The following is a 27,892-nucleotide window of genomic DNA, read 5'->3' on the forward strand; positions in this document are numbered from 1 at the left end:
TTCTTTCTAAAACAAATACATTTTAAAACATTTATTGGAAACTACGTTGTTTATTTCAGCACCTTAAGTTTAAATGCATTTAAGTGATTTTTATTTTCTTGTTTCTTGGGGGTGAAGTTGACAAAAGCAAAACAAAATGACGTCACGTCCGTCTGTTGCCAACAGCGGCGGCTAAGCTAACGTGTTAGCGTCTGAAACATGAGTTTCTTTTTACCAAAATTGACGAGCAAAAAAGCCATTGATGAGGTTATCAAGGGCGTAGCGGAGAAAGTGTTGGTGCTGAGGTTCGGGAGAGATGAAGACTCGGTTTGTCTCCAGCTCGACGAGATCGTAAGTGTGACATTAATTAAACATCGGCTCAGGAAAATGCAACGATTGTCTGTAATGTTTCTCCCCTTTTGCTGTCGCAGCTGTCAAAGACTGCCCACGATCTGAGTAACATGGCGTCCATCTACATCGTTGATGTAGACAAAGCACCCATTTATACCAGATACTTTGACATCAGCTACATCCCCTCCACTGTGTTCTTTTTTAATGGGCAGCACATGAAAGTCGATTATGGGTAAGTGCAAGAAGATGTGTAATCAAAATGCTTTGTACAGTTTGGGTTGCCAATATTATAGTCAGCAATTAAATTAACAGTCAGGTTAATATGACACAGAAGCATATAACTCAGAAAAAAAATGTGATAATTTAGGAATCAATCATTCCAACTCCAAAAATAAGTCTAAACTAGTAGTCATAAAGAATAGCTGGAATGTTTCATTTATACTCAGAAGAGCAAACATTTTGGATATCCAATTTAAAAGATCCTGTCTACTTTCATATCATAAAATTGCTGTTTTTAGCTGTGTACATCAAGCATTATCTGTTATAATTTCTCAGCAAATATACGTTCACCAGCCGCTTTATCAGGTACACCTATTCTGTTGCTGTTCAGCCAATCATATTGCTGAAGGTGGTGAAGACACTTTGCTGAAGTTCAAACCGATCAGTCAGAATGAGGGAGAAACGGTATACCCTCTAGTCATCAATGAAAAAAAAATCTCTGAGGAATGTTTCTGACGCCTTGATCAATTAGTGCAACAAAGAATAAAGTCAGTCATGAAGGCAAAACACGGTCCAACCAAGTATTAGTGAGGTGTACCTAATAAGGTGGCAATAAGTATACTTTGATTTGATATATATATATATATATATATATATATATATATATATATATATATATATATATATATATATATAATTAGTTGCATTACATTGGTGTTTATTGTGTGTTTTTGATGTTCTTTCAGGTCTCCAGATCACACTAAGTTTGTTGGCAGCTTTAAAACCAAGCAGGATTTCAAAGACCTAATCGAGGTGATTTACAGAGGAGCCATGAGGGGGAAAATGATTGTCCAGAGTCCAATAGATCCTCAGAATGTTCCAAAATATGATCTTCTCTACCATGGGATTTAACATCTTCTCTAGTGTCATCTCTGTTACAAGACAATATCAAAGTGACACACTTCTATTGACTGATAAATCCACTGAATTCTTCTAGCCACTTAAAACTTGTGTGAAGAAGTTTGAATAGTTTCAGGAGAAAACAAACAGTGTTTTCTTTACTCCTTTTCTTCTTATTTGAAGTATTTTTTCTTTTGTTGCATCTATAATGAAGCAGCAATTTTATAGGTTATCTTTTTGTGTGCGGATAATAAAGGCTGAAGTTATTTTTCCCATGGAAAACAGCCACAGACTGCTGAAGCAATTGACTTTTATGCCCAATGTTAAAGATTTGCTGTGATAATAAACCATAAAGCTACTCAAAGACTCTGGTTGCCTTTTTGTTTTAGGTAAAATTTTGGTTTCAAAGAAGTCGAAGGTGTGAGGGTTTGCATCTGGTTGCTTATCTTTTGTTCTGAGTGCATCAAACGGCAACTGATATTTTCTCTTTACAGACTACATAATGGGCCCCTGCTCACTGCCTCATAACACAAATTACCAGTTCTATTCATGACAGATGTGTATTTATTTTTAAAGTTTATCTGAGGTACAACCATTTTGAGTAGAACAATTCCTGTGGATGTGATTAAGTCGGATCAAATTGAAGTCAAAATCCTTCTTGTTTTGCTGTGCTCTGCTGCTCAACAATAGCGTCTTCCAAAATATTATTGTGCAATATCTAGTATAACTATATTAAGCAACAAATATTCAGACATTTCTTTACCGAGGTTATAAAACCTTTTCAAACATTTGCTAATGACTTGGCTAATTCTGAATATGATAGGTGTGGGGACACTGAAATGCAACTTGATGCAAATAATTTCTCTTTAAAAAAAAACCCCTGTAATTTCACGTAAAAAAATAAAGCTTTCTGAAGGGCAGTTAAATGTCTTACATGACTTTAATATAAAATTTTGAAACGTGCTTTTTTTCCCTCGTGGATTTTTTTTGTTCTCTGTTTACAATTATAGCTAAAATAAATAAGTAAATGTTACAATGTCCCCTGATAAATTAAACTACGAAGAAATGTTATTTATAAAAATAATTTGGTCTCGGAATAAGAACAACAAGCAGTGACCGAAACGAAGAGGTCGTTTATTTTGACAGTTTCAACCGGAAGTGCTTGCCCTCGTCCAGGCGGAAGTATGTGTTGCACATCAATGGCAGCCACCTTGCTCCAAGTGTGCTGTTTATGAGAACAGTATTTGGCCAACATAAAAAAAATGCTTGTATATGAACCAAGCTCGGTAAAGCTCGGGTGTTTATAGTATGGCTTTGTGCAACATGATGTCCGTGGTTAGGGCTGCGGTCGGCGGCCTGGCGGGACTCTGCAGAGCTCACGGTCACCAGCGAGGTAATGAAGGTTGCTGTAAAACATGTCGCGTTTACAAGATGTACATTTGTTGGGTTAATTGTTTCTGCTGAACCTTTGGGGGAATTTAGATAAGCTATCTTTAAAATGTGTGGAGAAGGCACGCAGACCTAAGATGCGCATCAGCTGATCTTGATATCACAAAAAGCTTTAGATAAAGAAACTTTGTGTCGTACAGCGTCAACCTAAAGTTGAATGCAAATGTAAATCTTAAAGTAAAATACAAGATCAGATACCAAGACTTGTTTGGGGTTTAAATCGCAGGTGATCACAATCTGTCCTGTTAGTTTATATCTATAGAAAATGAAAACATTATCAAGCTGCAGCCAAGGTCATTATATTTTTAATTAGTTATTTCTTTGCCATTAAAAAACTAGTAATTCACAATAAAAAGACTATTTTGAATTACAATTTCAACATAAAAGTTGATGTTTTCTAAAATCTAACAAGAAGACGCAAGTTTTGGCGTTAATGAACAATGGTCTGGGCAGCATGACATTCCTGAAACATACTTGTGAGAGATTCTTGAGCTCATACGTGTCCCTTTGTTGTTTGCTCCACAGCTCCATTGCAGAGCTGCTTGAAAACCTGCGCTGCTGGGCTGAAGACATATCCAGTCACTCCAGACTACAGCGGTAAGCCTCGGTCTTCTGCCCTTCCATGCGGGGCTTCTCTGAAACACATCTAGAATTTATGGTATTCGTGTGCACATATTACAAAATGATCCATACCCCTAGCTGATTTTGGATGTAAAATTGTTTTTCATTTAACTAAGAAGTTTTGTTTATAAGATGAAAGGATACGGGCATCGCTCAAAATACAGAACAATATATAAAAAAAGGAATATTATACACTTTTCTTCCCTATGCTTTTCTTAACAATCAATAGAAAGATCTTTCTTGGGATTGCAAGAAAGATCAATAGCTGGCCAGATTTGTGCATGTTTCCGCTAGTATTTTGGGTTATTTATGGATGTTGAAAGGCCTTCTTGCCTTTAGCTCCTGCCACTGATTGTTAATCGTGTTGGCAAAATTAAAAGGTAACTTTAAACCAAAATCTGACACTTAATGGCTTCAGAATTCACTGGATTAATTTCTCATTTGTATGTTTATTTTATTTATATCGGCGTTCCCACATCTTAACCTGGTTTTAAAATGTCGCCTTTGTTCCTTTCCCTAAAGACGTTTTGCTGCCAGAGAAACCCAAGCTGAAGTTTCTGAACAAGGTGCCTAACCTAAAAAAGGCCAAGAAAGAGCATAAGAAGCTGCGGGATATCCAGGGTCCAGCCAAGCTGGCGAATTCCTTTACTTCTGGGCAGTATGCGATCGTTGTGAGTGCACTAAAGTTACCCATTACGTATTTCACAGCTCTAACAGAGCACGACTTGGAGAGCTTTCATGTCTTTTGGCATTTTTATGTTAAACAAGAAGTTACCTAATGGTAGCGTTTCAAATCACTAACAGAGCCTTAAATGGGGGGGAAATAACTTTCCTGCTTTATGTTTCAGGCCATGGGCGGAGGCTACCTGCACTGGGGTCACCTGGAGATGATACGTCTAACAATTAACCGAAAGATAGACGCCCGCACGACGTTCGCCCGGTGGCGTATCAACGCCCCGTACAAGCCCATCACGCGTAAAGGCCTGGGCCAGCGCATGGGTGGAGGTAAAGGAGCCATCGACCACTACGTGACGCCGGTCCGGTACGGACGTTTGGTCGTGGAGGTGGGCGGAAAGGTGGAGCTGGGCGAGGTTGAGCATATCTTGACTGAAGTGGCCAAGAAGCTGCCCTTTCCTGCTAAGGTGAGATCGCAGAGTGAACTTGGTCCCTGGTTTACCGCCGTGGTCATAAGTTTACATACCCTAGCAGAATTTCTGAGGATATAAATGATAAAACAAGAACTGTACTTTCCTTAGTGGTTTGGTGAAGCTGTTTTTTATATATATATATATATATATATGTATATATATATATATATATATATATATATTTATATTTGCTAGTTAGGAAGCCCCCAAAAGGTTTCATCAACAACTGGCTGGAAGATGCTCAGGATAAAAAAAAAAAGAAACCTTTAATTATTTCAGCTGACATACTGGAAGTTGGTTTAGCTGTTTCAAAATTTGCATTAAGGAGGAACTTGAATAGAAAAAAAAGCTGAATAGAGAAAAGTAATAAAATAAAAATCATTACAATAGAAATGCCACAAAATCAGCCTGCTTCATAGTGCTTCACAGAGACGAGTCTAAATGTGACAAGACCAAAATTAAGCTTTTCCACAACCATAAGCGATACACATGGAGGATGGCCAACAGGGCCTGTGAAGAAATGCACAACATTACTCCTGTGAAACGTAGAGCAGGATCAATCACGTTTTATGACTGTGTGAGCAACAAAGGTGCAGGAAACCTGGTCATCATGAATCCAGCAAGTTATTACATTATACCAAAGAACATTTACTCTCATCTGGAAGCTGCACATGTGATTTATTTAGTTGTTCCACCATGACAGTGATCCAAAGCAGAGGGCCAAGTGCCCTCAAGTGGAGCTAGGCGGATCGAATGTCATTGGCCACAGCAGGAACAACGTTGCAGGTTCTGGAGTTGCCATCTAACTCTATTGATCTCAAAATGGATTGAGATACTTTGAAAATATCTCCACTGTGCAATTCCTCAAACACAGGAAAAGAATTCTCAGGAACTAAATGCTTTTTGCCAGGAAGAAGGGACGAGGAAGGTTTCTACGTATGGCAGCCTTTAAACGATCGGTAATTCAACGTAATTTACAGAAAAAAACAAAGGAATAAAGTTAAGGACAGGAAATGCATCAAACACAAAAATACCAATTTAGTACACAGCACAAGTTAAAAGGAAGGAAACGTTCACCAGCTGAAACCGTAAAGTCAACCACCACTACAGCACTAAAGAAGACCTCAAGCTGTCGATGCTATTCATGGAGGCAACACGTCGTGTATAAAATAGATTATGGTTTCACCAAACCACAAGTAAAAGAAAAGTTGTTGTTTTACAAATAATATTCACTGGAAAATGCCATTTTGCCAGAGTTTGTAGTATTCTGAGAACAAATGTATCCGTTTTTGTTGTTGTTGCTTTGGCTATAACCACTCCTATACTGTGTGTCTAACCATCATAGAGGTCAAACTGATTGGAAACGTCATTTTGGGTTTGTTTACTTTGCAATTGGATTTAACGGCGCCATTGCTTTAATTTTTCAGGTAGTGAGCAGAGAGAGCCTGGAAGAAATGCAAAGAAATCAGAAAGAGATGGAGGAGAACAACCAGAATCCCTGGACTTTTGAGCGGATAGCCCATGGCAACATGATGGGCATCAGGAGGGTGCTCAGTCCATTCGACCTGCACAATAATGGACGCTTTACGGGCAAATTTCACTTGCCAGGGAGGGTGTGACGGACCTGGGGGCCAGCTGACATCACCCAGACCCCATGTCTTAAGACCTAACTAGAGCTGTGTTACTCCCTCACTCCTAGAAATATCTTGCTTTTTTTTTAATGAAACTTTACATTAAGTTGTGAATTATATTATGTCTATTATAGAACTACTTGCTTCTGACTCAAAAGCAACAAATAAAACATGGGATAAGTGAAAACAAATGATGACATCTCATTTTATTCATAGAAAAACACAATACTGGATGAAATGATAGGTTTATATGCTTGTGTAGGTCTAACTGCTGATATTTCAGTGTGTTCCTGGTAATGTTGATTTCACTTTGGGTATATATTACAGGTAGGAAGTGTTTAGACTTTTGTTTTTGGTACTAAAAAAACAATTTCTGCAACTTAAAATATTCATAATAAAAATTGGTTTTCTTAGTTTCAGCAGATAGCTAATTTTTTTCTTAAACAGAGAGTTACAAAACTAATATAGTAATTTGTTATCTTGAATGAGCAGCCACATTCATGTGAAAGATCCCTCAAATAATGTTTAGTTTCTCCAGAATACTTAACAATGTTTGTCTTAAAAATTGTAGTGACTATTACTACATGCATACATCAAATCTATGCAGTGGTGCTTTTGGACTTTTATGCAAATCAGTGCAATTGTATAATGATTCATTTACACATTTTACAAAGTAAAATTATACATGAATGTGAGCACTGTTTAATAATAAAACGTTAGAAGTCATATTGTCCAGATATAAACTGTTTGCTCTTATATCTGCTTTGGAAATCTGCAGCTCAAATATCTCAAAAGGTAACAGAAAACCTTTAAACCTGTGTTTATCTGCGTTAGATTTTAATGTTTTTTTTTTAAATATATTGAAATCACAGTTAAGGCATTTATGGGGAAAAAAAACATATTCAAAATATCAATGGTCTCACTTAATCGGCTGCTTTGGACCTGTTAACCTTCTAAAGTATTTTTTTCTACCTGTGGAAGCAATTTTTTTCTTACAAAACATATATTCAAGAGAAAGATGACGTGCTGTTAATGGGAATGACACAATGGGAGGAAACAGGTTTAAATGCAGATGCCGGGAAAGAGTACATTTACTATTACTCATCGTAGAAAGTGCTGGTGAAGATTCTCAGGCAGTCCAGGGAGTTAAGTACAGTTGCTTTGTTTTTTTTTTTTTTTTTTTTTTTTTTTTTTTTTTTTAAATTTGGAATTGTAGAAAGTCTAGTTGGTGTCTTTAATGAGTCAGACATTTTATGAGGATAGGTTAAAATTCCCCCGCAAACTTATACACATTTGAAAGACGTCAGATTCTGTTATTGTGAAACTTTCATCCCTCGCGACCCCATGAGGGATAAAGCGAGTAAGAAAATGGATGATGGATGGATGTGAGGGTTTGGTATTCATGTTCCTTCGTATTTACCCTGCGTTTTGTATTACAGGGAGCATCTTAGTTTCACAGGAGGTTCTCAAATTTGTTTGCAGCGCGGCTGTTTTGCTCTTACATCGTTCAAGATTAGTACTATGGAGGGTCATAGGCATATATGCGCATTTTTTATCTACGGTATAATGAGTTAGTTACCAGCAGGATCTGCCTGACAAGCAAGACTCTGGGCATACTCGTTGACGCATGCGCTCTGGGTCCAAACATTCAACAACAACAGCGCGAAAATGCAGGTTGGTAGACGGTCAGGTATTTTGGTACTTATTTTTCTCTAGTTTCTTTTGTGTCGTAAATTACATTAAATCTCCTCACAGTGGTCACTGTTAAAGTCATTTCTGACATATTAATATCAACTAAGCCGAAGGTGGTTAGCCGCATTTAGCTAGCCGTTTCTGCGTGGCTAACAACATGAAGCCTACAAGAGGCTCCGCTCGGCTCCCCACTCAGGCTCCCAAAAAGAAAACCAGAAAGACACAAGAAAAGGCAGCAGGATCTGCGACGGACGAGGTGACAGCTGTTGCGTTCACACCAATGTTTCCCGGAGGAATTTACTCTTTTAACTTATCGGAGCCTTGCCCCGTGTTTTAGGACCAGGAGCCAAGTGACAAAGACAAGACCACCCACTCAAAACCACCCAAGGGGAGAAAAAGTAACAGCTGCTTCTTTACTCTACAATGTTCAAACGCAGGAAACAGGTTGGTTGTTATTGTGTATTTTGTCTATTTTTTGTTGTTCCTAGAGGCTGCAGGGGGTTCCTCCTCGGTGTCAAAGAAAAGGAAAGTGCAGGGCAGCTGGGGACCGATGCCTGGCTCTACCATCACTGCTGTGGAGAACATACTGGACTTAGTCATACTGTGAGTTTCACACGGATGATTTAGCACTTTATCTATCCATTCATGCGGGTCTTTAAATTATTATATTAATGACTAATATCTTTTGTAAACATTTAGCACCCTAGACAGGCGGCTGGTTGCAGTAAAGTAATTGTACAGGCAAGGCAAGGCAAATTTATTTATATAGCACATTTCAGTACAAGGACAATGCAAAGTGCTTTACATGGTTAAAATATAGGAAATAAAACAGAATAAAAGCAAGTAGGAATGAAATGTAGAAACAAAATAGAACATGGGAGAATAGAAACCAAAAGCAAACATTAAAAACAGTTGGACTACAAAGCTGAACCGATGATGTTTCATTAAAACAGCAGTGTTGCGCCGATGCCATTTTTTGGCCCCGATACCGATACCTGGCTGTGCAGTATCGGCCGATACCGATACCATTACTTTGAAATTTATGTGTATGTGTATATATGAAGAACTGCATACTACTTGGATGTAAAATAATTGGTATCATGGCTGTTAGGATATCAACAAGGTCAAGTGGAACGAGCTGTTTATCCCAGAACTGCATGGCACACTTAGATGGCACTGACCCAAAAGATTGGCACATATCTATCAGATACCACCCTGGAGGTGACGCAGCTTCCCTGCTGATGTCACAGTTTGGATGTGTACCGCCCTTGTATGGGTGTGTCCCGAGATCCCTTTATAATGTTTGCGTGATGAGCACTCGAGGCCTCCTGCCGATCAGGGGCCCATCAGCGCTGGTGTGACTGTAACTATTTCTCTGTCTTTACCTAGATAAAATATGTAACTAAAAGCATACTTGTCTGTTTTATGCGTCCTACATTCAAGGTAATAAGTAAGTGGGGGTCGCCTGACTGGGTAAAACGAGCTGGGTCCACCGAGGGTGCTTCACCGTAGACACAGCACGGTGAAACAGTAACAAAATGGTGTTTCCGCCCGGACCCAAAGGACGACGTACCACCTTCCGTTTTCCGGTCAGGACGCCATTCCGGAAGAAAAACACACAGCGTGCGGCCGCACAAAAAAGGTAAGGAGATTTCATTCATCTCCTAGTGTCTTTTTCTTCCTGGAGGGCCGACTTTTTGTACTACTAAAGGCAGAGAGAAAGGTTTGAGGATAATTGTTTGCAAACGTGTCGATAAGAACTTGGGATTTGCGTGCGGTCACAGAGGTGAGAGTCCGGGAACCCTTGGCCAGGGTTCCGAAAATACTGTGCACCTTGAGAATTTAGGGTTTAAAAGGTCCCCTTGTTAGGCACAGAGGAAAATACGTGTTCCTCTGTGTTTAGCATAAAAGCAGCCATTCTGACAGACACGCCATTACGCGTGGCTTTTAAAAGATCAAAAAGCCGTTGGATTTTTGGTTTCGATAGTTCCAGAAGTTCTCTTAAAGAACTTTAAAAGCAGCTAATCCAATTATATGTGCCTATAGAACGCGTAAGAGTTGGATTTTTGGTTTCGATAGTTCCAGAAGTTCTCTTAAAGAACTTTAAAAGCAGCTAATCCAATTATATGTGCCTATAGAACGCGTAAGAGTTGGATTTTTGGTTTCAATGGCTCCAATAAAGTTCTCTTAAAGAACTTTAAAAGCAGCTAATCCAAAGATATTTGAAAAAGGTAAGTTAAAGGGTACCTACAGAGCGCATAAGAGTTGGATTTTTGGTTTCAATGGTTCCAAAAAAGTTCTCTTAAAGAACTTTAAAAGCAGCCAATCCAAAGGTATTTGAAAAAAGTACGTACAGAGTTAACTAAAGCTTGGCCAGAAAGTGTGTGGGTGTGTGTGTGTGTGTGTGTGAGACACGTTACTATCTTTGAGCTGTGGAAGTGAAGGGTAAGGGCCTTCTCATCCTGAGTACACTGGCTCATTGAAACTGCCGTGTAAAAACACAATAATAAGGCATATAGGAACATAATAAGTTTTGGTGTCTGAGAGATAAAAAATAAGCTCTCATTGGACCGGGGTCAGGACGCTGTCCCAGCAGGTTGGCCAAGACGTGTGAGTGCTGGAATGGCTGAGAATCAGGCAGAAAATGAGCTCCAGGGGGGTTCTTTAGGAACACTGCTGGAGACAGGAAAAAGGAGCATAATGGCAAACTTCCCACACAAAGATGCTGAAAACCATTTAAAACAATTTGAGGAGTGGTGTGAAAAAATGAGAAGAGACGGGGTTTTTGGTGATACAGAAGGGTCACCACCAGAGGCCAAAATGTGCACTTACTATTTGCAGATGTTAAAAAATAGATTAGCCCTAGCACAAGTAGAAACGGGTGATGCAGGTGAGTTTGCTCGAGAAAAATACCAAAAAGAGGACATCAAAATAGCAGGCTTGATAAAACTAACTGAACTGTATTTCAGCATTTGCTTCTCAGGCCTCGACAAACAACAAGAGAGTGAAAATCTGCAGGGGGTAAGGGAATCATCTTCTTTCAAACAAGAAGGTAAGTACACAACTATGCAAAACAATCTGCATGGTGATAAGGGAGAACTGTTATCCAAGGCCAGGAGTGTGGTGACTTCATCAGACCCTTCGGTGCAGGTGCCTGGTATGGTGTTATGTGGGGGACACATAAGCGGTGACGTAAGACCCAGATGTAACCTGCATTCTAGCGAAACTGATCTTTCTTTACCTGCAACAAAACAAAGTGTGCAACTGCCATTGTTTCAGACTCACAGTGCTACAGGACAGGTGAATGCAGCTGGTTACAGCCCTCTTTCATGTGCTGACAACGTTCATCTGAGGCACATGTTCCCTGATCCCAGAAAAGGGGCGCACCTTTGGATCCAAGCATTCGTGGAGACTTTAAGCGGGTATGTATTGGCTATTGGTGATGTGAGGACTGGCTTATCAGCATACCTGGAACCACAAGAGGTACATGCGGTTGAAGTCTCTGCTGGAACTGACGTACTAGGAACAGCTGCTCCTTTGGCCCCAGTGGCACGGCAACTTTGGAGCACATTGAGGACATTTTTATCCAGTAAGTACGGATTCTGGCCTTTTTAAATGACACTACACGTTGGGCAGGGGAGACGGCTTCAGCATATGTGAACAGAATGTTGAAAGTTTGCGCGCAAGCTGTCTGTCTGATATTGTTGCCTTCGTCATGTCTTGTACAATATATTGTGTCTGTTGAAATGAGATTATTGAGTCAGAGTGAGTGGTGGAGAGACTGCTTGGATCCGCGGATATTGAGTGTGTCTGTGTGTGTGTGTGCAAATGGGTCTTTGTGTGTAAGTGAGGTTACAGATAAATGTATTTGTGTTTTGTTTTGTTTTGGGGGTTTTTGGCGCAGGGGGGTGTTCAAAGTGCAACCAGTTGGTCGGGGCAGTTGGATTAATAAGAAAAAGAAAAGCGAAAGTTTTTAATAAAATAAAAAATAAAAAGGAAACGGAAACGGAACTAAAAGGGCGTTGCACCGGGGAAGCGTTTACGTGGGGACCGACTGGGACTTCCGTTGTGGATAAAATTGTTCGTAACTATTAAATGCAACGTATAACTTTCAAAAAGGGGTAAGCGTCCAGGTGTCTGCGAGACACAGAGTTGTATCCTTGCGGGGCTGAAGAGTAAAACCGTGTTTGGACGAAACATTCGGGGGTCGTAGCCAGCGCAAGCTCTCCACTTTTAAACTAAGCGGGAACTTAACACGTTGAAAATACATCTTTCGGCGTTGCTATAGACGTTTAAAAACTATGAAAAACATAGAACTATTTAAGACAGTCAGAAAAAGCAGGCCTGCACGTGTTTGTCTGTCTGAATGTCATCTTTGTATGTAAATGTATGTATTTGTGTATCGTATGTAACTAAACGTTCGTCTGTGTGATGTTCATGGTTTCAGAATGTTCATTTGTTTTGGGAGAACTGCAGCTCCGTAATTCAAATGACGTTTTTAATCATGAACTACGTTAACTAAAAGCTGAAGAAAGGTAAAGAGAGATTTCAATAACAGTTTGTTTTCTTCCCACATTAAACATCCGGCCAAATTAAATTGTTACACTGAGATATGCTAACGTGTCTACAGAAAATATCCCAGGGCTGTAAGAAATACTTGGGACTGGGGATAAAAGTTTTTGTTGTTTGGAGCTTAAATATGCAGTACAGCAACCAGAGGCGTTAGGGCTGTATTCAGTTATGCTATTAGATTGTGCTTGGCTTGTGTTTGTCAATGAATTCATGACAGCTGAAATAATAACAGAGAAAAAGCTTTTATATTGTAATTTTAGAACATTAATAAAATGGCAAACAGCATATGGGGAGCATATGGGAGAATGTTTGGGAGAAAAGGATTTTACAGCTGCCTAAAAAGAAGAATTTAAGAGCACTAAGATATACATGATTTTTGATTTAAATAGATGAGACAAACTGCTTTAAACAGACTGTATGGGACTAAATATGGTTGCTTTTCTAAGGGTTCTGTATTAATTTATTTTATTTATTTTTACTGGGGATTTGAATGCAGCTAATGAGAAATTTTGAGAAGTATCACAAGGCCACATTAAGCATGTCATCGGTTACAAAAGCATCTGATGTTATCAGTTATGCTGAGCTGAGGCAAGCCTCAGAGGGTCAGTTTAATCTGAAACAGGACAAAAGATATGATAAACAAATCTGACCATGATGTAAACATCTGAATGTTATGGCAAGGCTGGGTCTGTGTGTTCTGGCCTGGGGGCACGAAAAGTATGTCAGAGGGAAAGAATGAAATAAAGCCAGCTTGTGAAGAGTTAGATTCTACTTCTAATCTCTTTGTTTTTGGGTAAGCTTTCTCAATGTGCTGAATTACGGGGAAAACTCTTATCATGTATAGAAAAACACTAGAAGCTCAAAAGCCTGAAAGAGAAAATGGTTGCTTTAAAGTTTCACCCTTGACCATTTAAAGATTGAAAAGCATTAATAACTAAGTTTGCATGATCGAAAGAGCTAGAAAGAAATCAAAAGAATGCTAAAAGATATTGGAACACACATAATGCACGCTTTAGGAGAATTTTTACTTTCGGGTTTTTATTGTTTTGTGTATTTTGATTATTTCTTTGTTAAATGATTCCTTTGCTTTAATTTTTGCATCACCAGTGACAAAAAAGTGACAATATTTAAGGTTGTTCGGCAGATAATTTAAGAAAAGGAGAAGTATTACTACAAAAACGCTGAAAGAAAAGGAACAAGAGATTCCTACCTCCCCTGGACCAACCAAGAACTTAGACACATCACGTTAAGAACCAAGACACTAGAAAGACCAGGTTTTCTTTTGTCACCTAATACACTAACAGAATTGTTTTTCTCTGAGTTACTTCTTTCAGATGATGTGAGATGAAACTGTAAGGCCACCTTGTTCCAACAGAAGTCTCTGGAAAGTGAGCTCTTTCAGGCCGTATGGTAAGAAGTCATGATCTAAAATGGACGTGCAGGGATTGACAAAAGTGACCAAATTATGCTAAGTTTTAACAAACTTATGGCAGGTAATATCGAGACCTTCTAGGCAAGGCAAGGCAAATTTATTTATAAAGTACAATTCAGTATTCAGTATCCTTCTAGAGGTAAGAAGGTGGCTTTGGAAATTGTTCATGTACCTCTTCCAACTGTTCCACTCTCCACTGACTCACATTAACATTTCTATCCTGTTCTCTGCTTTTTCTTGCAAGGAAACCTGGTCATATATAATTGGAATGTGCTAACGGAGAGATTTTAGTCTCTTTTTAGGCATTCTCAGAGACAAGTTAGTACCAAGCGGTGCCACAGTGGTCCAGAGGACGGAGAAAAAGGTGATGTACTTGACTCCTGCCTAATCCAGTTTTTAATCAAAAAAAAAAAAAAAAAAAAAAATCAGTAATGGGGAATGTGATGCTACAAAGTTAAGAGAAATGTTTTTTATTAATGAACTTATACAAAGAGGTTGAACTGTCTGTAAAATATTTTGCTTGGATAAATTTTTAAGGGATCAAGATCTGGGGTAAAGGTGAAAAACTTCAAGAATAATTTTGTTTCAGAGGGAACGATGTGGTTGATTTTGTTTTGAGACAGTTTTCTTGTAATTTTTGTTTTGATTTTTTCTTTTCAACTTATTTACACTACACTACGGATGAAGATAGACAATTCTTGTATTGGAAAATTTGATTTTGGACAAAATCCATATTGGCAAAATGCTGGCAGAATTCATTGTGGTTTCAGACACAACGGTTGGAGAAAGAAGATTCATGAACAATGCTCGTCCTGGAACGATGTTGTGGTACTGAACTGAGACATGAGGACTGAAAATGGACAACTAATTGCGGGGGCAAAGACAGAGGCATCGGATAACCTTCAATGGACCGCAACACGAAACAAAGATGAGTTGGCAGACACCCCTTCTGCATTTCACATCAGATTTTCCTGCACATAATTAAAACACGAAACACACATTAGAAACATACACATTGGCGGGTGCGCTTAGAAGAAAACTTTCAGATTAAAAGCAATCAAGATTATTATTAAACCCCTAGGATGTTAATTGTTTTAAGTCAGAGCTGTTATTAGCGAGCGATAAGAGGGTCAAACGCATTCGGACAAGTGGTACTGGTCTGGAAACAAAGCTGGTAGAGATTTTGGGCCGCTAATAAGAGGGATTTTCTTTTACTTTTCTAACAAAGTTTTTATTTAAATCATTTAAAGTACATATAGATATGTTTTGGAATTTTATTAACCCCACAGGGGGTTTTGAATAAGATTCAAAGAGGCACCTTTGAGATACAATAAGCTTCATAAAATACATCATGCATGAGAAGAAATAGGGGGAACCGCTAAAAGACATCCATTTTGCACCAAAATATTAAGTTACGGGATGAGAGCATAGAGCAGCTTAAGTAATTATGCTAAACCTAAAAGGTTTGACAACTTATATTGGGGATTACAGTAAGGGAATTACATAGAGGGGCCGTCTAAACGTAAAAGGAAAGTGGATAAGAACAATGTATGCTATTACATCAATGGGCGATAATTATGATCATGAAAAAACTAGTGGGCGAAAAAGTTAAAGTAGGCATTACAGCAACAGTTAATAGCATAACCGACTGAACGAACGAGTGAGCAAGCTAATTTTTCAATATAAGCAGAATAACTGCAGGTTTAGAATAATGCCTTATTCTAATAAATAACTTGGGTAAATTAGGATTAAAGCACCAATGTAAATAGTTTGGAATTGTACGCAGTTACCTAAAAGGTGTGAGGAGACTTAACAACTATCTGTTTGAACACAAAATAGCACAATAGTTGTTCTTTAACTAAATGTTAAAACATCCAGAAGAAAAAAACCCACATAAACATAGTTTAGTCATCTATTAACCTAGTGGTCTTTTAGACCAGGATAATCTAACGATCGTCCTCTTGTACATGCAGAAAAGTAATGAGGTCAATTAGATTAGTTGGACGTTTGGTGTCTGGTCAGGACAGCAGAAGCGACTCCTGGACACAAGATGAGGATAACAGCTCCAACATGATATCAATGCATGAAGGTTGGCTCTGAGGAACATCAGAGCTGCAATGGCATCAGACAGTGACACTACTGCTGTGATAAAGAAAATCTTGAAAAGAACTATGCATGACTGCTTTGCTTCACAGGTGATGGAATTCAACTACAAGGTTTCACGAACATGACATGGAGAGGTTGGCGTTCAGGAAACGCACCTAAAACACACTCTTGGACTCTTTGGGGTAAATGGGCTCTAAAGGGGGACACTTAACAGGAGAGAAACTGAAAGCCTGGGCTTACGACGAGAGACATTTCAGACAGGGGGTGTGGACACCCAGGAATTGCTGCTGTGGTTTGAAAATGTCAGAGATTTGTCGCAGGTGGTGGAGTGTTTCGATGACCCAGGCGCTTGGAACCAGGTTGAACAAAGGAGACGACGTCGTGTTCCCACAGGGATTACCTATAACCTAACACTGACTGTGAACAATTTTATGTCTGGGTTTGCTGGGATTGCCAAAAGGAGCATCGGAGATGACTTTCTCTATCCTGACCAGGTTCACACTTAAAATGCAAAAAACAAAATTATAGAGGCCAAAACAAATACGGACACAGAGAAGTGTTTATACAAAGAATTCCACTATTCATCAATTTAAGGAGCAGATACTAAGGCTAAACAAAGAACTAGATAAAGGGCAAAACTTAAAGCTGATCATTTACCAACGGGTGGTCAATATTTAAGAGGGTTTAAAGGAACTGCACAATTTCTTCAATAATCACAACAGACAGTGATTGATGAAACAAAAAAGCAAATTCTAAAATGGGAATTTTTAATCTGCTGGGACAAGACGGTGCAAACATAAAATAAGGATTTATAGATCACTGGGTGATATAAGATCACAAAGGTAATAATAATAAATGTATGAAAATGTAAGAAAATCACTCGGAGTAATGTCTGCTTAAAGTTTTTCAAGGATAAACTAAACACATGAGAACAAGAACTAAATACTTGTTAAAGGGTTGATTTACTTGGGGATATAATTATGCTTGGATGTATTATCAATTAAACTAATGTTGAATGACTGAAAAAGGTTTAAAGACCTAGAGCAGTATGGAGCTTCTTACATGGTCAGGGGGCGATGTGTTTAATAAGCAACAATGAGTTACTGCTCACAGCATACTACAGTTTAAAGGTTTGTTTCAAACAAGATTCAAACAGGGGGACATAAGATAAAAACCAGGGTCGCTTACAAAAGCTGTCTGTTAAAACAAGCAGAAGTGATTAAAAAATCAAGAATTAATGGGGTTAGAATTGCTCTTCGCTTCAGGTGGAGGGCGCATTCAACTACAAGTCTTTTGGGTTGATGCACGTCAAGCTGAAAGTGATTCACAGAACTACTTCCTGTCTCCGCCCTGGGCTACACCCATTTCCTGAATAGCAACCAATCACAACTCCGTGTGGGCGAGGGGCATGCACACACTTCCTTTCTCTTAGCTGAGCTTTTCAAAATAAGACAAGAAGTACATAGGGCTGCTTCTTATTAACATCACAACATTATTCTGCAAATATATATAGTGGAGCTTTCTTTTACAAACTTAAGGGTTTTTCTGTTGGACCTTTTAGAAAAATGTGAAGTATTTTGGAGCTGGTTCAGTAAGAAGTTTCTGAAAGGTTTTGATACAATTCCTTGTGTGCTAAATAAATTGAGATAAACTAGTCACAGTGAAACATATGATGATAAATTTCTATTGCAGAGATTGTTCAACTGTTGGACAATTGTAAGGTGAGACACACATGGGAAAGCATTATAGAGTAATGCTGCTGCAGATAACGTTGAACTTTCGGATTTCTCCTTTTATATAAGGGTAATGCAAGATCTAATGATTACAGTAAAGGAGGTTAAGCTAAGAGCACAATAATTGTGAACGGAAATATCTGGATGTGAAAGTGTTTGAAGAAGGTAAATGAAAGAAGGATTGGGAGTCTTGATAAGAACACTAATTACACCTTGTTTCTGTTATCCAACAGTAAACAAGGCTTGGTGTCTGCCAACCATCTCAACAGAGCATTTTCCTGGGGATAAAATGCTTATTGCCTGAAAAAGGACAGGACACTCATTACCATCCAACTAAATCGTTTTTGTCCATGCGGAGGAACCAAGAAGAGGACTGGGGATGAAGAAGCCAGTGAACTCTGATTTCCTATTCTTCAACGGGAGGAGTTGCCTGAAGAGACCCTAAGCGCGATTAGATTATTTTCTGCCTTGTGCCTGAATGGCCTGAAGGCTACCTTAACTTTGCGTTATTGACGTACAGACTCTTTTTATATCACAAACCTGATTTTTTCCTTTCTCTTCTCCACTGACTTCCATCACCATGTTTGATTTTATGTGTTATGATGTTTATACTGTGATGTTGCATTATGATGATCGCTATGGCTTTATGACTAAGAATGGAAACTCTCTGTTACAGACACACACACCAAGACCTGCAGTTCTTGCTAACTTTTTGCTTTGTTATATAGAGAACCAGGATCTGATGGCTATCACAGATCCATATATTATTCGGTAAGGCTAATTTTTAGATTCAATACAGGGTGTCTTCTCGCTCAGATTGGCCCAGAGTGGGAGTGCCCTTGACTGGGGCTCCATCACTTTTTTGCCATTTCTTAGAGATGGTTTTTTGTGATGAAGACTAAGCCTGCCCTATGATTCCCCCCTACTGGTACTCCTGGATTTGTGAGGTTGAAAGCGATGGATGGTTTTCCATAGGAATGGAGAGTGGAGGACCGAGTAGGAGGTTTCTTGGGGTGGGGGTAGAGTAGACGAATTTGGCCTTGATTAAGGTACACCTTTAGCTTATATAGTCTAAAGTAAACTTAAAATAATGTGCGCATAGGAACCTAAAACAGGCCTAGCTCGAATAGTTGAACCCTAAATTGTAGATAAAATGCTTGGACTGTGGGCTTGAGTAAAAAAGGCTGAATTATGATGTATTCATGCTGATTGATGCTAAGATGTTTCCATTGTGGTTTGTCCGGCCCTTTTCTTGGAACTGTTTTCGTTGTGATGTGCCTTTGGGGCACACCAACAGGGGGGGCTAACGGACAACTGGAATGTTTTTACAAAGTGCTTTTCAGTCACACCAGCAGAGATTGTGTGACCCCAGAGACTGAACCGCACTATCAACTGCCATGGAGATCACAGATGGATGGACTCTGGAAGCCGGAAGCTGACGTGATTGGATTGCTTGGACTGGACGGAATGACCGACTGTTCTGGGAGAGGGACAGACTGAGAGCTGTCGTTCCACTGGTTGATCATCTTTGGTGATGTGCCATAATGACACATCATCAGGGGGTCTGTTAGGATATCAACAAGGTCAAGTGGAACGAGCTGTTTATCCCAGAACTGCATGGCACACTTAGATGGCACTGACCCAAAAGATTGGCACATATCTATCAGATACCACCCTGGAGGTGACGCAGCTTCCCTGCTGATGTCACAGTTTGGATGTGTACCGCCCTTGTATGGGTGTGTCCCGAGATCCCTTTATAATGTTTGCGTGATGAGCACTCGAGGCCTCCTGCCGATCAGGGGCCCATCAGCGCTGGTGTGACTGTAACTATTTCTCTGTCTTTACCTAGATAAAATATAACTAAAAGCATACTTGTCTGTTTTATGCGTCCTACATTCAAGGTAATAAGTAAGTGGGGGTCGCCTGACTGGGTAAAACGAGCTGGGTCCACCGAGGGTGCTTCACCGTAGACACAGCACGGTGAAACAGTAACATGGCTTTGTCAAGCTGCTACCTTATTAAAGCAGGAAAAAGACTAATACAAAGAAAATCCAGTAGAACTAGTGAGTGTCGGGAGAGAGAAGGCTGCGTTCAAGTGACATACAAACATCAAAATGGTATCTGTGACCTATTTGTTGGTACTCGCCGATACCGATACCACCATTTTAGTGCTGGATCAGAGCCCCGGCCGACACTGGTATCGGTATCGGTGCAACACTATTAAACAGTTTAACTAGAACATTTAAAGGCAATCCTAAACAAATAGGTTTTTAATCTTAATTTAAAGGAACTCAGGCTTTAAGCACATTTACAGTTTTCTGGAAGTTTGTTCCAGATAAGTGGAGCATAGGAACTAAATGCTGCTTCTCCGTGTTTAGTTCTGGTTCTAGGTATGCAGAGTAGGCTGGAGCCAGAAGACCTTAGTGGTCTGGAGGGTTGATACACTGATAACAAGTCTGTAATTGTTGGATTTATTATAGTTATTCTACTTTTAATCTATATTCTAGTTATATTATGTTTCACTTATAACAACTAAATCACTATGCAATCTTATATTTTACTAATAACATTCTTGACCATTTACAATATTATATTATACTTATTACTGAAGTGTTATTTCTCCTTATATCAGAACACAAGCATGCGAGCAGTTGCAGGTTGCACCCAATTGTATCTTGCAGCTGCCTGTGGAAGATAAAGAAGTTACTCCCATAACAATGAATGCTGTTGTTGTGTATTGGTTCCCTGCCTAATAGATTTCAACTGGTTTGTTCCCCTTCCCTCAGCAGTTGAAATCCTGTGTAACTAGGGCGTTCCAATTTTCAATAAAAAGCCTGGCGAGCGGAGACTGCTTCAGAGTGGTTTGGAGGATTGTAAACTGAGCAATCTCCGAGCCCTCTCCTTGCAAGATAAACATAACTGATTCTCTGTGTCTTCTTTGTGCAGGTTGCTGAATAAGATGTTTGGTGTTTAAACCTAACATTAAATGGTCCTTCGAGCCGGATTTCAACATACCTAACGATCCCAGCAGGTAAAGTGAGGTTCCAGCAAGTCTGTGGCCACAGCACTAAGACCCTTTCCGGGACTGGTCCCTCCTTTACGGGCTGGGATCCGAAGGTTGAAGAATTCCAGAGACACAGAGAATTGTGAGTAGAATTTCGTTAAAGAGGAATGAGTGAACATTTCAGATAAAAAACAGTTAAAGTCCGCAGGAGGACAGACTCCTCTAGTTTAAACTAACTAGTTAAATTCTGTGAAGGACGGCGGAGTCCTCTGTTTTCTGAGAAACAAGATAAAACCCTGACAATCCTAGGCACTATCAGGTAGCAGATAAAAAACAGTTAAAGTCCGCAGGAGGACAGACTCCTCTAGTTTAAACAAACTAGTTAAATTCTGTGAAGGACGGCGGAGTCCTCTGTTTTAAAAAAAATAGGAAATCTAAACAGTTAAAGTCCGCAGGAGGACAGACTCCTCTAGTTTAAACTAACTAGTTAAATTCTGTGAAGGACGGCGGAGTCCTCTGTTTAAAAAAAATAGGAAATCTAAACAGTTAAAGTCCGCAGGAGGACAGACTCCTCTAGTTTAAACAAACTAGTTAAATTCTGTGAAGGACGGCGGAGTCCTCTGTTTTCTGAGAAACAAGATAAAACCCTGACAATCCTAGGCACTATCAGGTAGCAGATAAAAAACAGTTAAAGTCCGCAGGAGGACAGACTCCTCTAGTTTAAACAAACTAGTTAAATTCTGTGAAGGACGGCGGAGTCCTCTGTTTTAAAAAAAATAGGAAATCTAAACAGTTAAAGTCCGCAGGAGGACAGACTCCTCTAGTTTAAACTAACTAGTTAAATTCTGTGAAGGACGGCGGAGTCCTCTGTTTTAAAAAAATAGGAAATCTAAACAGTTAAAGTCCGCAGGAGGACAGACTCCTCTAGTTTAAACTAACTAGTTAAATTCTGTGAAGGACGGCGGCGTCCTCTGTTTTAGATTAAAAGTAAGAGCTCAAAAGTGTGACTGTGTGTGTGTGAGGAAATACAAATACCACTAGGTATTTTATTTCATACCAAAACAGGCAAGAACAAATATGACGAGCTTTTGTGGATGCATGTAGGCAAGAAAACTCCACCTTGAAGGTTGAAGTGAGTTTTACCACAAACAGTTATTGATCGTCATCTTGTCTAAATAAACCCAGTGTTAGAACACAGCAGGTGTTGCAACCCACTGGGTCCAAACATTCACCAAAATGGGAAAGGGACAAAGTGAACAAAAATGCGAGCTACTCAAGAACTTACATGTAAAGATTGGAAAGTTGTTGAGAAAAAGGATAAAGCAGCAATTGTGCCCTTATGTTATTAGATAAAAAAAAGGTACAACTTCAATGGCAAACTATCCACTTCTGGCATAAACGAACTACAGGAAAAATTTAAATTAAAATGCAAAAACAAGGAGAAGCAAATGGCAAAAGAAGGTCTTGCCCAGACCCAAGTCTGGATAAAAACAGCAGGACCCACTCTGATCAAATTTAACATTTAGCTACATGGGTAAAATAATACAATTCAGGTTTAAGAGGTGACTTAACAAACAGAAAATAGCTAAAATTCCAGAAGGCTATCATTAATAAATCGGGAAATTTAAAGGGGAAATACAGAGCAACACTCTGGGAGTTTTTTAGAACAAGGAGGTTTCGTATAAAAATAAAAAAAAAAGAGAGAGACGTCTCGCAGAACACTACGCGCAAGCTGTCTGTCTGTCTTGTACAACATATTGTGTCTGTGGAAATGAGATCATTTTGTTTGAGTGAGTGGGGGAGAGACTGCTTGGATCCGCGGAGATTGATGTCTGTGCGCAAATGGGTTTTTGTGTATAAGTCTGTGTGTGTAGATTTGTGCGTATGACAGAGCTGAGAATAGCAACTGAAGCGTAAGAGAATTACGATGCATTTGATTGAAACTGGGGATAAAGGTTTTGTTTTTGTGTTATTTGGGTGCCTAATTATGGAGTACAGTTAACCAGAGCCGTGGGGAAAGTATTCAGTTACACTATTAATGCACGAAGCTTGTATTTGACAATGGATTCATGACAGCTGTAAAAATAATAGAGTAGGGTCTTTTTATATTGTAATGTTATAACTTTATTAACTTGGCAAACAGCATATGGGGAGATTATAGGGGAGAAGTGGAGCTGGATGGTTTATGTGTAGGGGAGACTTTTTACACTGAGCTGAGGCGAACCTCGGGGGGACAGTTTGACCTAAAGCAGGACAATAGATATGATAAACAAACCTGACCATGATTTAAACATCTGAATGTGTTGGACGAAGAATTAACGGTTCCTGGTGACACCCCCAGGAACAACACATTATTAGAAACACCCATCAACCATGCGCGTCATCTGTTACTACACCTACAGCCCAACTTCGCTGAAAACAGCCGAGGATTGGTCACTGATAGTTGATATGTCCCGCCTGCTGCTCAGGGCGCAGCCCTCCCCTCTAGGGACAGACTTGCTGTCTCTGCATTGACAAACTTAGGGACCGCTCAGGAATATGTGTTTGAGAAAGAGAGTAAATAATAAATGAATAATAAAACTTATATCTGTGTTTAGGAGTTAAAAAATATTTCAGCATGAAATATTTATTTATTCACTCATTTGTTTATACATTGTGTAAACATCAGGGCGTTATGATTTGTGATTTAGCTCATTATTGGCTATAGTTCATCATTTTATGGCACCAGAATGTTGTCATTCCAATTCTGAAAAGTACCTAAAAAGAAAAAGTTTTTGTATAAGCATAATTTTAACTAGTGTGGTTTATTGCAAAAGTGCATATTAAAATTCCCAAATGAGCTTTTATACTTTCAGAAATAAAAAGATAGAATACGAGATTAATTGAAATTAAAATTTTAATAGTTTGAAAGCCCTAGTTTAAATATAATACACTAGACTTAAATCTGGTTGATCTAAGGAAAGCAGGAATTAGCTCACTAACAACTTCTGCTAATTGTAGGTCTAGGAATCACCAGTTAGCAGAAACAAAAGTTAAAAGTTAAAATGGAACTTAAAGCTGTTTGGTAAAAGTACAACCCGGTTGATTAGACAGATTTTATCAGCCCTACGTCTAGTCATGTATCAGTTTTACAGTTATCCTCAGATGGAGTTGCTGATGTTTAAGAATTTATGAAGAATGTTACTGGTTTAAATCGTTTTACCACAGAAGTTAAACTTTGCAGAGCGACAGAAATAAACAGGAACAAAAAAGGATTTGGAAAAATTAAAGGGCAGATCCCAAAGTATTTCTTTAATGTAAACACATTCTCTAAATTAGATAATTTGATGGCGAGCATCATGACTGTCAAGCCTTAGCCGAACAGACAGCCAAAAGCAGGGCTGATCTGAAGGACGTTCCCCTGACTGAGGGAGAAACATTGTTTGTAGATGGCTCATCCAAAAAGGATGACAAAGGCAAAACAAGAACTGGCTACTCTGTAGTCACCGCTGACACAGTACTAACAGTTTTTTTTCTTTGCCACAGCACTACTCTGCCCAAGCTGCAGAATTAGTGGCCTTGACTGAAGCCTGTAAACTCATAAAAAAAAAAAAAAAAAGAAACTACAAATGTCTGACAGCCTAAAATGGACCCCTGAAGCAGAAGAAGCCTTCTGCAGCATTAAGCAGGCCCTAGTAAGCAGCTGCACGCTTGCTCTGCCTGATTACAACAAACAGTTCATCCAAATGGTAGACTGTAAAGGTCATTTTATGACTTCAGTCTTAGGTGGCAGCGCAACGGTGCTGTACAGACAAATGGCTTGTACACCTGACCGGCAAATAAACCCATTCTGCCCAAAAACCTTTATAAATGGGCAGCAATTTTGAGCCATGGGAAGTCCCATGTCTCAACAGGAGGGATGGTGGGGTTAATAAACAAAGTATACACCACCTATGGGTTTAATTCTTATGGGGTTAATAAACAAAGTATACACCACCTATGGGTTTAATTCTTATGGGGTTAATAAACAAAGTATACACCACCTATGGGTTTAATTCTTATTCAAAAAATTTTGTAGATCATGTCTGATATGTGCAAAACACAATGCTCAGGGGAACCTGAGACCAAAAAGAGGTCAGTTTCCAAAACCTGATTATCCGTTTCAACATCTACACATGGACTTTATTGAATTAAGTCCTGGTGAAGGAAAAAAAAAATATTGTCTGGTAATAGTTGATTCATTTTCCAAATGGATAGAACTATTTCCCACAAAACATCCAGATGCGTTAACAGTGGCAAAAGCTTTATGTAAAGACATTATCCCTCGTTATGGGATACCAGAAAAAATCTACAGTGATAATGGATCACAGGGTTAGTTGAGAGAACTAACGGAACAATAAAGAACAGACTAAGAAAGTGCACGGAAGAAACAGGAAGGCCGTGGACTCAGTGCCTAGACCTTGTTAAACTGCACATAAACATTACTAGCAAAAATGGCCTGACACCCTATGAAATGGTGTTTGGTAAACCATATAGACTGCCCTATTTTGAGAACAAATGGGAAACTGACGATGAAAGCACTCTAGCAGACTATATGAGAAAAATGCTGGAAAAACAGAAACAAGTGACAGAACAAACTGACAGTGTTACAACTTCTGTGTCTCCACAAGAAAACCAGTTAGTTGAACCAGGGGACTGGGTTCTGATAAAAAGCATAAAGAAGAAACATTGGCATGCACCTAAGTGGGAAGGACCTTTCCAGGTTTTGCTGACCACTGGAACTGCTGTAAAGATTGCAGAGCGGAGCACGTGGATTCACTTAACACATTGCAAAAGAATCATTAAATCATAAAGTCACAATTTCCATTATATCATTCAATTTGACTGTATTAGTCTGCCTCCTAGTGATTGCTTTGTGGTATCTGTTGTAGTATTGTAATTCTTCAACGACCCTCAGAGTAAGTCCGTTGTACAAAGGGGGTTGTATTTCTAGTATACAATCGTCTCAAATCGGTGAAGATTGTCCACACCTCTGCCGAGGGGTCTTTAGGAAGGATTTCAATCTGCAAACAGAATGCTAACTGAAAAAGGGAAAAGACTTGTGTGGTTGGGGATAGCCATCCTAACCGTGGCAGCAGTAGTTATATGGCTATGGGAACCTCAAATTCCTTATGGAACTAAAAAAGCCAGAGAACCAAGAAGAGTGGGCTACTACAATCCTAAACCTTCCCAAATTATGAAACTATTACAAAATCCATGTAAAGAGTCGAAAGATGACAAAAGAACTGAAGAGCTATATTTTTGTTATCAGAATAATAAGATCCGGACTGTGATTAGTTTTAATAAAGACCAATTCAAGATAGGAGGTTACAAAGCTTCTGATTGGAAAGGTTACAAATGGTATTTAGATGGCACAGGAATGAAACAGACAGGGCACAATTGGGAAAATGTGTTTGAGACAACAGATCATACGTGGAGACAAAACACATATGGTACGAGTAACATTGCCAGACAGTGGAAAGGAAAGGTGAAACTAACTGATGCCAGTAATACTATTTTCCTGACGATAAATACCACCCATAAACCTTTTGGAAAACCAGCCAGTTTCAGAAAATTTAAAGATCCTCCCTGTCATGGTTTAGCCCTGTGTATTTGGCGCCCTCACCAGACAGATCCGTGCATTACCTTGTTTTTCTGCCCAAACCTGACAACAATAATGATGCCTGAAGTTACTTTAGGACAAAAAACTGTCTCTCCAATAACTCCACACATATATGTAGATCCTACTGCAGATGATTGGTTCAAAATTACCACAGGAATGTCCGGAAAAAGTAATAATTGGCTTTTAATGGTGGAACAAGCTGCTCATACTGTATCCACAGGTTGTTTAGTTTGTATGGGTCCCAGACCCTTGCTACAGGTTGTACCAGCAACAATGACTCCTGAATGTCTGACTGAAATAATGAATAACACAGTGCCTTCTGGAAACTGTACATTCTGGGACACTATTTACCCTCTAACTACTGAAGATAAAGGAAAACCGCTGTTTTCAAAACATGTGGCTCCAGGTAACTTCACATGTGTAAATAGAACTGGATCAGGCAAAAAATTAGGAAAGTTAAATGAGACCCAGTGTACAGAAATACTTTCAGTAAACATAACTTTCAAACCTGTAGCACGTAGTGACATCTGGTGGTGGTGTGGTGATAATAGATTTTTTGACAAACTCCCTTATAACACCATTGGCCTTTGTGCATCTGTGACAATTATTTTGCCAGTTTCTATAACTCCACTTACAGTACGGGAATTATTGACCGCGGTGAAAAGTGTTTTTCCACACACTTGGCAAAAAAGAAACAAGAGAGCAGTACAAGGTTGGAGTGAGGACGATCCAACTTATATTGATAGCATAGGAGTTCCCCGCGGAGTTCCAGATGAGTACAAAATCGTAAATCAGATTGCAGCAGGATTTGAATCTTTTATTTGTTGGTGGTGCACTATAAATAAAAACGTAGACAGAATCAACTACATCCATTATAACGTTCAGAGATTAGGTAATAAAACAGAACAAGTTTTTGCAGCCATCCATGAACAACTGTCAGCTACCTCTATAATGGCTTTCCAGAACAGAATTGCTGTTGATATGCTCCTAGCAGAAAAAGGAGGTGTCTGTGCCATCTTTGGAGAACAGTGTTGTACCTTTATTCCAAATAATACTGCGGCAGATGGCAGCTTGACAAAGGCCCTAGAAGGCCTCCGTTCCTTAAACAGCAAAATGAAAGACCATTCTGGAGTTGATACATCTATGTGGGATGGCTTTGGAGAAGTGTTTGGAAAATACAAACAGCTAGTGGTATCAATTTTAATGTCTATTGCTGTGTTTGCAGCTATTCTGACCTTATGTGGATGTTGTTGTATTCAGTGTATAAGAACATTGTGCACTAGAGTGATAACAACAGCCATACAGCCCATAAAAGAGGAAATGTATGCGCTGCTTGCAACTAAAAAATCACCAGCTGATTCTGAAAATGAAGACGAAGAGACATCTCTTAATCTTCCAGACCTGTATCCTGATC

General features: G+C 39.2%; 3 protein-coding genes across 5 annotated transcripts in view; all 3 read left to right on the forward strand.

The window, feature by feature from the left end:
* The first annotated feature begins 124 nt into the window (after positions 1–124).
* txnl4b (thioredoxin-like 4B) lies at positions 125–1,813 on the forward strand. The gene is made up of 3 exons (XM_012856012.3): positions 125–330; positions 411–562; positions 1,296–1,813. The coding sequence occupies exons 1-3, from the start codon at positions 199–201 to the stop codon at positions 1,459–1,461; spliced, it is 450 nt and encodes a 149-aa protein (XP_012711466.2). The 5' UTR covers positions 125–198; the 3' UTR covers positions 1,462–1,813.
* Positions 1,814–2,586: 773 nt separating this feature from the next.
* On the forward strand, positions 2,587–6,489 carry mrpl16 (mitochondrial ribosomal protein L16). Its single transcript, XM_012856011.3, has 5 exons — positions 2,587–2,842; positions 3,424–3,495; positions 4,042–4,190; positions 4,368–4,661; positions 6,095–6,489. Exons 1-5 carry the CDS (start codon positions 2,758–2,760, stop codon positions 6,284–6,286), a joined length of 792 nt encoding a protein of 263 aa, XP_012711465.2. The 5' UTR covers positions 2,587–2,757; the 3' UTR covers positions 6,287–6,489.
* Positions 6,490–7,870: 1,381 nt separating this feature from the next.
* LOC105920415 (centromere protein Q) overlaps positions 7,871–27,892 on the forward strand; it is a 28,978-nt gene continuing 8,956 nt past the window's right edge. For 2 of the 3 annotated variants that reach the window (XM_021312577.2, XM_036136593.1), the window contains exons 1-3: positions 7,925–8,246; positions 8,328–8,388; positions 8,479–8,593. In XM_021312577.2, the coding sequence (XP_021168252.2) occupies positions 8,148–8,246; positions 8,328–8,388; positions 8,479–8,593 (275 nt within the window). In that variant the 5' untranslated portion in view covers positions 7,925–8,147. Of the gene's footprint in view, positions 8,247–8,327; positions 8,389–8,478; positions 8,594–27,892 lie in introns of all 3 variants that reach the window. The other variant, XM_036136592.1, reaches the window with a different exon arrangement.

The sequence above is a fragment of the Fundulus heteroclitus genome, chromosome 4 (genome assembly GCF_011125445.2).
Source record: "Fundulus heteroclitus isolate FHET01 chromosome 4, MU-UCD_Fhet_4.1, whole genome shotgun sequence".
Lineage (NCBI taxonomy): Eukaryota > Metazoa > Chordata > Actinopteri > Cyprinodontiformes > Fundulidae > Fundulus > Fundulus heteroclitus.

Bases quoted from the DNA above. Each gene is read 5' to 3' on its own strand.
- txnl4b (XM_012856012.3), top strand. From the start codon at position 199: ATGAGTTTCTTTTTACCAAAATTGACGAGCAAAAAAGCCATTGATGAG. The intron at 331-410 runs GTAAGTGTGACA...TTGCTGTCGCAG, and splicing joins GTCTCCAGCTCGACGAGATC to CTGTCAAAGACTGCCCACGA. The intron at 563-1,295 runs GTAAGTGCAAGA...ATGTTCTTTCAG, and splicing joins CACATGAAAGTCGATTATGG to GTCTCCAGATCACACTAAGT.
- mrpl16 (XM_012856011.3), top strand. From the start codon at position 2,758: ATGGCTTTGTGCAACATGATGTCCGTGGTTAGGGCTGCGGTCGGCGGC. The intron at 2,843-3,423 runs GTAATGAAGGTT...TTTGCTCCACAG, and splicing joins AGCTCACGGTCACCAGCGAG to CTCCATTGCAGAGCTGCTTG. The intron at 4,662-6,094 runs GTGAGATCGCAG...TTAATTTTTCAG, and splicing joins AGCTGCCCTTTCCTGCTAAG to GTAGTGAGCAGAGAGAGCCT.